Genomic DNA, 9,710 nt, shown 5'->3' with positions numbered 1-9,710 from the left:
GCTAGAACATTTTAGAGTTGTAAAGTGGCAAAACATCCACAACATCTGTAGATTACATTATAAAGGATGAGACCAACAGTGAAGTGTTTTAACTTCATATTGCATTTTCATATACAGTGGGGTGCAATATTACAAACAATTAATTAATCAACTTCAAAATATTGTATTATCATGTATTTATTTTTTTTCTGTTTCATTTCATCACATTTAAATGAGACAAAGATTAAAAATACAAATGTTTATATATTTAAACTAAATTTTATTCAATACTCAAACTGTTTTGACACATTCATAGAATAAGAAAAAAATGATATCACGATAATTACTAAATGTACATACATTTTATATCAAAATTCCAGTGATAAGTACAAAATGTTTTCTTTTGCCTGAAATGCATTCATAAACCTCTAAAAAACCAACCGTGGTTTGTCATCTGAAAAACAACAGGCAATCATACATCCAGGATCAGATTTGCACAACAAAACACATAACCATTACATTTGTATTTAAAAAATCCAGCTCTCTTCCTGTTTTTCCATTCCATGTGGCCTGCACACTCTGTCTCCCTTGAAACATTATATTATATTTCAACACAGTAAGAACAAGACCAGTGAACCAGTGAAAACACTGACATCTTTACTAAATACTAAATATTTAGTTTAATTACAAATGATGGAACAGTCTAGTAGGCTCCTACAACGCTCCTCTACGCTGGACATCTACAGCCAGGTACAAGGCCAGGGATTCTGGGAAAGAAGCCCAAAGGTCAGCAGGTGGCGTCAATAATATTTCCTTCCATCTGGTGGCGATAAACTACTCGTGCTTTATGGGAAAAATAGACAGGGCGTGTGGTGCTTTCCTCTCCGTCGTAACCCCAGGAGACTGTCGGAGAGAAGCAAGGTTGCACCTCAACAGATGGCACTGTGAATGCAAAGAGAGAGAGGAAATAAATGTTTGATGATGGGTACTGAAAAATGGTTTGATTTATTACTTAATTAGCAACATATCAGGACAAAATCTGGTAAACAAGGCGACTTACCAGGCGGAGGAGGGCACAGCCTGCTTTTACCCAGGTCTTTACAGCGTTTGTACCAAGGAAAACACTGCAAGACTTTCTTACCCATGGCTTACCCAATCTAGAAGACTGGAGAGAGATCATAAAGTGTAAGATCTACTGATTGATTAACGTGGACTTTTAGTGCCATTGTGTGTGTGTGTGTGTGTGTGTGTGTGTGTTTCAAGCTTATCTCACTTCTCCGACTGGAACGTTTGCTGATAGGTGAAAGCGGGAGATTGCTAATAATGGCTCAAAGAAACAAAGAGCTCATTCATCCTTTTAGGATTAATCCTCAGTCGTGTCTGAGGCTTGTTACGGTGCTCTATCACTTGATCTGGACACATAGCTGTGTTCCCTGACCCACTTCAGAGGCCTGGACAACAGCCCGAGAACAACCAGCTCTGTCTCCATGATCAGTCACAAAGTCAGTGTTTATGAATCTTACTTACAAGGGATCTGCTATATAACAGAACACTTCTGTTAAGTAAATAATGAGCAGGACCACCCATGTATTTAGTAGGATGGGACAATGATTTAATTTGTCATCTATAAATCATTCAAATGTGCTGCAAATGTATTTCTGGTTTATTCATCTGCTAAACTTACCAACCAGAGATAGAATATTTTTCAAAATAAGAAAATTTCAATTAATATATTTTTTTAATTAAATAAAGATTAATGAACAAACAAATCAATATTCTTTATACAATTGAGAAGTTTACAATATTCTATTTGTTATTTACATTCCTTATTAAGCAGACACTGTTAAGCAAACAAATAAAGAATACTATTAGAAAATTGTTATAAATGTAAAGTTATATTTTGAAATGGAATATATATATATATATATATATATATATATATATATATATATATATATATATATATATATAATAGAGGGGTTTACAGAAATGCAGGCTGTGGACAATTTGAATAAATTGAATGAATGATTGAATAAATAAATAAATAAATATTATATAAATTTTATTTATTTATCTATCAATTTATTTATTTAAATGTGCTATAGTTTAGAATTGTCAAAATAACATGCTTTAGTACAGTGGCAATATAAAAAAAATATTTGAATTTAGTTACTTTATGTTGTACTATCAATCTTAACTTATATAACTTCTATAACTCAAATTATTGATTGGTGGGCTTTATAAACCAAAATACAAATGCTACAAATTCGCAAGGAGCTGATAATATTTTGGGGTCATTTACATCAACAAACTTGACCCCTGTCACCCCTGTCACCGCTCACTGATCCCTTGATTGAGCACCGAACCTAGCCGATAGATGCGAGAAAGAAGCTTTGTCATTCTATGAAAAGTATCTTACATAAAACTCAACCGAAGGGAGGTTAATCCTTCATTTAAGAAAATCAGAATAGAGCGATTTGGCGCGCGCTGCACACACGAACACGTCACAGATCAAATGAGCGCGAACCCAGACAAACATGAGCCCAGCATCAGCAATCTGACACAGACATTGTTTATAGCCAACAAGTCACAAAAATTTAATTCTAAACTCTTAAAATTCAGAGTAGAACTGCTTTATAACTTATAGTTCAAGTAGCAGGAAATATTATAAAAATTCACGTTAACAATATTATAGGCATAAAAGAGTATATGTAGCTATTATGTCAAGCTCACTAAACATTTATGCATGATGCATATATATTAAAAAGTTGTTTTGCCCAAGCTATAACATAATCTTTGCCTACGACACACACGACCACGACCATGTTATTCACCAACTTGTTTCAAACCTGTAGAGAAACGAAGAAACGCTGCGTGTCTTATCCAGTGATCTGTTGCATCTGCTGCGTTTGAAACTCTGGCTCCATGAGAGTGTGCTCGTGCTGGTCCCTATAGAGGTCGTCTTATGGCAGTGATCAGGACGCATTCCCGGCGGATAGGCTACTGATGCTCTATCTGCCCCTCTGTTCCGTTACCTCGGTTGCGTATTAAAGCTTTGACAGAGCGTGCGCGGAACGCCATGGGAAATTTCCACAGACTGAGGCTTTAAATAACTAATCCTGCAAGCCACAACAAAAGCTCCTGACCTCAGGAGTGGCTGAGTACATTTCAGGGACGGAACTAGAACATTATTTTTCGGGTGGCAACACCAAAGCAAACAACATTAAATCATACGTAATCTAGGCTATAGTAGGCTATTATCTAGGCCTACAAGTAGGCTATTTAATTAAAAATAAATTATGGCCACAAGTAGCAATAGTCGGGGTCCAAAAACCAATGGCCCATGATTAGAGATTAACGGAAATGAACCTCATGATGCGCTTTTAAAAGGAAAGCTTACTTGATTCTTTAGGCTACTGAAACTTCGGGTTTGATGAAACCAGTTACAGCAAAACACAAGTGTCAAAAAGCGCAACAGACTTTAAAAAGAAATCACTCTTTCTTACTGTTTAAAGGAGAGGTCAAAATATTCCTTTTAAATGTTTACCGTCATAACTCATGAGGCATGTGATCATAATATATTTGATGTAAGTGTGAACGTATTCAACATTAAATCTTTATCTGAAGCATTTTTCTCAAGGCTCTTTTATTTTATTTTTTTCTATAATTATGTGTAGCCATAATTTTATTTTTTATTCATACCTCAATAGTAAAATATGGGTAATTTTATAAATCTTTTATTTAAATATATAAACTTGGAAAAGACAAATAAATGGTCTCATAATTTTAAATGCATTTTAAATCCATGGATATAGCCTGGCTACTTAAAAATGTTTTAGTGGGACTATAAAAATTAAATAAACATTTAAAGATCTAAAAAAAAAAAATCTATAAAAATGTAAATGTACAAAAAAAAAAAAAAAAAAAAAATGCTTACATTTATATTTTTTACTGGGATAAATCTTTTTTTTTTTTTTTTTTTACCCCTGGTACATTTTGTCCCCTTTCATCAGAAGTTGTCTTAGCAGACCTTCTTAATAAATTGCACTCAATAAATGAATGAATCACGTTAATGCCAATTAAAGCTGCTATAAAGGATGTTTTTGCCTGTAGCCTAGTGTCTGACAGATATCACTGATGTATGAAAAATTAAACTACTCGCTGTTGATATTTCATACATTTGTGGTGAAAATGTTTTATTTATTTTATAAGTTGTAAAAGGTGTTTGTACAGCAATAATAATTTTTTTTTTTTTTTTTTACAAATACTTTATCGTTATTCTTCATGTTAAATGTACAAAAAAATCACTAAAATACTAAAAACATGTTACAAAGGAACAGCATAAAAATATCTTTATTTGATTTTTAAAAATAGTTCCACCTTTTTTCACCATATGACAGACTTTAGGCTAGGAGCCATATTGAATTTAACACATGAAAACAAGGCTGTGAGGGATAGACTTAGGCTGATGATATGAGCAATGTTGCTGTCAACGGTTGAACGCATGAGACACGGGGCCCACGACAGATCTAAAATATCCAGATAAACTTATGTTGCCTGTTCTCAATGGGAAAGTGACCAAGCAACATTGCCTGGCAACACTGCTCAAAAAAGTTACCCCATGCATCCTAAGCCTTATTTACAATGCCACAGACTCAATAAAGATAGATCATGTCATTTTCACAACTTTAAAAACGTTTGTCTCTTTAGAAAATATGTTTTGACAGCTGAAAAATCCACTGAACGCAATGCACTTCAATCCCTCACAGCCTTGTTTTCATTCCTGTCAAAAATGAAATGGTGTTACCCTTAGCTCTATAGGTTGATCCAGTTAAAAAGGACTGAAAAACATCACTGCAAAAGCATGGCTAAAAAGAGTCTGGCAATGAATTAATTCCACAATTGTAAAAATTCTGTTTAACAAAACTAGTAAGAACATGGCACTGCTTTTATTGACATATTGGCACTCTTTAGTGCTCAAACCCACACGCTACCCTTTCCCTCGCTCTCTCCTGCTCCCTGCTGGCCACAGCAGCCCCCCAGGCCTCGATGATGTGATGCAGGCAGGTTCTTGTAGACAGCACGGCTGTAGGGGATGAAGCACAGGCCCAGCTGGAGATGGCGTGCCATCCTGCAGTAAGCGGCCAGAGCCAGAACCAGGAGCGGAGCCAGCAGCAGGAACCCCACCACCAGTAAAGCCACACAGCCTCCATCGTCCAAGAGATCTGAACAGTAGACTGAAGTACCGTGGTGCTGAACCTTTGGAACATACCGGGAGGAGTGCAAGAAAAGGGTTTAGTTAGGAAGATTTCACAAGAGAGGGAGGGAGGGGACTGATATATGTGCCTGATATATACTGTATATTCTCAGATCAGATAAGAGCATGATTACATTTACCAGCGATGAGAAAATGAATGAAAACATCCACATATGGTGAAGAAGTGGGAGTTGACAGCTCAGTTAGAGACGATTAACTTATCACTGTCGCAGTGAAATGATAAAGAGAGGATTACGTGTCAGAGTTGATTTCTTCTGCTCATCCAGGTGTTTTGTGTTAGTTTGACTGAACTCTAAGAAGTTTAGTCATCACACTAGGGCAATCTGAGCTGTCTTCATTTCTTTCGGAGGAAGAAAGATGCAATTTGGGGCTGGATAATAACAAATGCATCATACTACCTTTCAAAGCTGGGGTCATTTGGGGTCAGGACTCATTAAATTGATCAAAATTTACAGTAAAGACAAAGACATGCATAATGTTACAGTATATATATATATATATATATATATATATATATATATATATATATATATATATAAATGCAGTCCATATGAACTTCCTGTTCATCAAACAATGCTGAAAAATGTATCGCGGTTTCCACAAAAAAAAAAAAAAGAAGTGGCAAAGTAGCATATTAGAATGGGTTTTTGAAGGATCACGTGATACTGAAAAATTCTACTGAAATAGACAACAGTTATTTACATTTTTAATAATATTTCACAATATTACCGTTGTTCAAGTATTTTTTTTATCAAATAAATGCAGACTAGGTCAGCACTTCTTTAAAAAAATTAGAACGGTAATCGGTCAAGTAAATTTGGTCATTTTGGACTGGATATTAACTTTAAATTAACGTTGTCTTATTTATTTACTTAAGTTTCGTAACTCATTAGAAACCTCACTCACCGTTGAGTGGCAGAGGAAGCCAAACACGACCATGACGAGCGAAGGCAAGAGGATGAGGCCGAAGATCAGCGCCGCCAGACCCGCATTGAGCGCGGTGATGATCAGATTCTGTGCTGTGACCAGAACAGAGCAGGCCCAACAGTCCAGAGAGCCCCTCAGCTCCAGGGAAGACTCGTTCTCCGCACTGCCTGCTATCGAGTACGGAGGAGGAACCACCACACATGAGCTGGACACGTTTACCGGAGTACTCGAGGAGATGGAGCCGGTGTGATGGAGGCGCGGGTGAGGTGTGTTGGGCTCTCCTCGGTCCGTGGAGGTCTGCAGGGACGCGGGTTTCTCCAAGGTACCGTTACGGGAAACACTCATCCTGCCGTTCATCATGCTTTCAGGTATGAAAGTCTAGTGTTTGGCTGCAAATAAATAAATAAATAAATAATCAAACTAATAAATTAGCAACTGTAAATTGTCCAAAATACAGCAATAAATAGCTTTTTAAGTCATGCTATCAGCAATAAAATGACTATTAAAGGAATATTCCAGGATCAGAATAAGTTTAAGCTCAGTGGACACAGTAGATGTTTGTGTAATTATATTGATTACCATCAAACAAGTTCTTAGAATAAAGCAAAAGATTGAGACACTTTTGGGGCACATTGTTTGAAGGATGTAAAAATGAAGCTTAATTTTGTAAAAACACTGACATCAATTCCTGCTTTAAAACTAGTGTATTATTCGGACTATAAGGCTGTTCAACGTTTATGAATGTAGCACAGTTCACTTTAATTGTAAGTGCCTCGCTGTAACCCAAACTTTTGCTTTTTTTTTTTTTTTTAAGTGAAAAATAATTGTTTTGTTCATCAGCGTTGTGGCACAAATGCTGTTGACTGAGCTTAACTTGCTTTAAAAAAGAATATTCATTTAAAAGAAAAACAACTGTTGCTGGAAACTCAAAAGTGTGGACTGTATACCTACAAAAAGGTCTGGGAAAATGTAGAGAAAGCAAACGGTGATAACTAACACTGAAGATCAGGAAATGAAGACGCTGACCCCACCCCGATCTCCAGGATGACCAAAAAAATACTAAACAATAACTCTGGAACAGCTCATCAGGAAACGCTGACTGCTGACCAGACCACGAATACTATAAAACAGCGGAACCCCAAAAGAGCAACATCCTAAAGAAAGAGTCATAAATAGCCCTTTAACAGCTTGTTACAGATTCACAATAATAATTTGAGTGAATGCCAGGAAAATATTAATTATCCTCTAATTTATGCAGTTTAGTGCCTTTGATCAGTAATACACATTGAGTAGTATGGCACTGAGGACAGATGTTAGAGCACAGATCATCATGTTCTCTGTCAGTCGAAATGTTTTAGATTGTGACTTCTTATTCTTTCTGTAAGTCTTCTGCTTAATCTTGTTTATTTGGAGTGGGCCCAGTGAATACAAGTATGCCACCATGACTATATCTTACATTCTGATTCAAGATACATAATATCAGACAACATATCTAAAAAAATATAAATGGGGTTTTGACAGGACATAGACATAGTCTTAAGGAAACCAAAGTCAGTATATGGCAGAAAACTGAAACTGAACTGAGCACAAACTGATGAGACAAGTTCAAACAACTGTTTATCACTGGTGTATTGAAAACTATTTTTAGATTAAGAATATATTTAATCTGAATCCAAGGTACCAGGTCTTAATGTTTCTTACTGATCAAACAATTTACTCAAAGCCTGAATGATTTAAAGGCCACATATCAGCATATTTAAATATGTATACATACAAATGTAATTCATACACTGCTTGTCAAAAGTTTGGAATAACTGGGATTTTTTAAATATTAAATTCTAACCAAGACTGCATTTATTTGATAACAAATACAGCATTGTGAAATATTTTTACAATTGGAAATAACCGTTTTCTATTTGATAATATTTTAAAATGTAATTCGTTCCTGTGATAGCAAAGCTGAATTTTCAACATGGTTACTCCTGTTTTCAGTGTCATACGATCTTTCAGAAATCATTCTAATATGATTTAAAAAATCTACACCAAAATCAAATATTACTGACGTCATTTTTCAGGGTCAGCACGATATAAAGTAAAACCCTAAAACACATTTACATCATGAAACAGGGCTGTTTATATAAGTCAAAAACACAATCCAAAGACTAAAATTTTCTAGACTTACGTTAGAGTAATAAAGTTGGTCGCCCGTTCTCTCACAGACCACCTTTCTTCCTGCAGAGAAATGTCCTTTTCTTGTTATATAATTTCCTATCCCCAGTGAATCCTCCACACTGGCTGAGACGATTATTTCAGTCTGTTATATATGTACGTCTTATTCATCTACGTTTCATGTCCACTGGCTCTGGGTAAAACTGTTTCAGCCTGTTCTCTTCCTCCTTTCCTGCTCCTCTCTTTCCTTCCTTTGACGAAGATGTCCTGCCTTGGTAACTCTGTAATATCTCTCCGCTCCCACTTCTCTTTCTGGCCTCCCCCTGCATTAGCTGGGGCATTTAGGATTGTGGGGTTTTGGGTAGTGGGGGGCGTAGTCTTATCCAGGAGATTTTTTTGCCCAATAAGATGGATGTCCTCGACTCCCTTTATAGCTACACACTGTTTTGCACATTGCACTGAATAAATTTGGAGTAGGATTTACCTTTTTCACTCAGAAATAGTAAGTTGGTTTCATTTCTTCCAAAGAAACGGCAAGTAACATTGAATTAAAATAGAAAGCATTGAATTAAAATGTTGTGCATGTTATGACGGTATGTTTTTTTCTGATGCTATTACATTTTTATTTTGTGCATGTGAGACCATTGAATAGATCTTTACATGCACGTTATACAAAACTGACATTTTATAAAAGCAAACCTGATTGTGACTGAATCGGCCATTGCATAACCCTGGTCACAACCTCTGTATTTTAATCGCAGTGGTAGAAAAGAACCATGACTCTGATCTAAAATCTCAATCACTATAGAAATACTCAGATGTCCTAAGGAAAATATATATTAAGATCAAAGATATAAAAAAACTGTGAAATTTAAAGGAGATTGCCAAAACTCCAAGTGGCACAGAAAGAGATCAAGAAGGCTTTCTCTCCTGAGTTACAACAGTATGTGAAATACTGTGTATAAGAGTTAAAGTCTTAAACGCATGTCTGAATCACTCTCTAAATCATGGCTCTTTGTGTGATGGTTCCCTTTAGTTCGGCTGCAGCTACAGCAGGGGGAGTCCATGTCTGTTTAATATCTCTCAGGATGTGTCCGAGCTGTCAGGACACAGGGGGTGTGGGGATGTTTTTCGGAGATTTCAGCAGACGGGATGTAGATTGGCTGTTTTTGAGTGAGATACTGGAGGCTTTTGCTATTATATTATATCTTCATTTTCCATTTGCATTTAGCATAGTTTTGTTCGCAGCTCTGTGATTTTATCAGAACAGAAAAACATTTTCAGATCACGACCCACCAGTTGAGAACTGTGACGGAGTGGACTGGATAAGTTAACAGGGGTGAAAACAGGATATCTT

General features: G+C 36.1%; 1 protein-coding gene across 2 annotated transcripts; it reads right to left on the bottom strand.

Moving 5' to 3' along the window:
• Positions 1-161: 161 nt before the first annotated feature.
• On the bottom strand, positions 162-8,691 carry LOC128021240 (transmembrane protein 88). Of its 2 annotated transcripts, none has more exons than XM_052608305.1 (5): positions 8,367-8,691; positions 6,164-6,573; positions 2,818-5,238; positions 1,040-1,144; positions 162-921 (listed from the first exon to the last, which is right to left on the bottom strand). In XM_052608305.1, exons 2-3 carry the CDS (start codon positions 6,542-6,544, stop codon positions 4,957-4,959), a joined length of 663 nt encoding a protein of 220 aa, XP_052464265.1. In that variant the 5' UTR covers positions 6,545-6,573; positions 8,367-8,691; the 3' UTR covers positions 162-921; positions 1,040-1,144; positions 2,818-4,956. The 2 variants fall into 2 exon arrangements, with proteins under 2 accessions (XP_052464265.1, XP_052464264.1); XM_052608304.1 differs by having other exon boundaries at positions 2,829-5,238.
• Between the last annotated feature and the right edge of the window lie 1,019 nt (positions 8,692-9,710).

The sequence above is a fragment of the Carassius gibelio genome, chromosome A10, assembly GCF_023724105.1.
Source record: "Carassius gibelio isolate Cgi1373 ecotype wild population from Czech Republic chromosome A10, carGib1.2-hapl.c, whole genome shotgun sequence".
Lineage (NCBI taxonomy): Eukaryota > Metazoa > Chordata > Actinopteri > Cypriniformes > Cyprinidae > Carassius > Carassius gibelio.
This window is presented reverse-complemented; position numbering and strand designations above follow the sequence as displayed.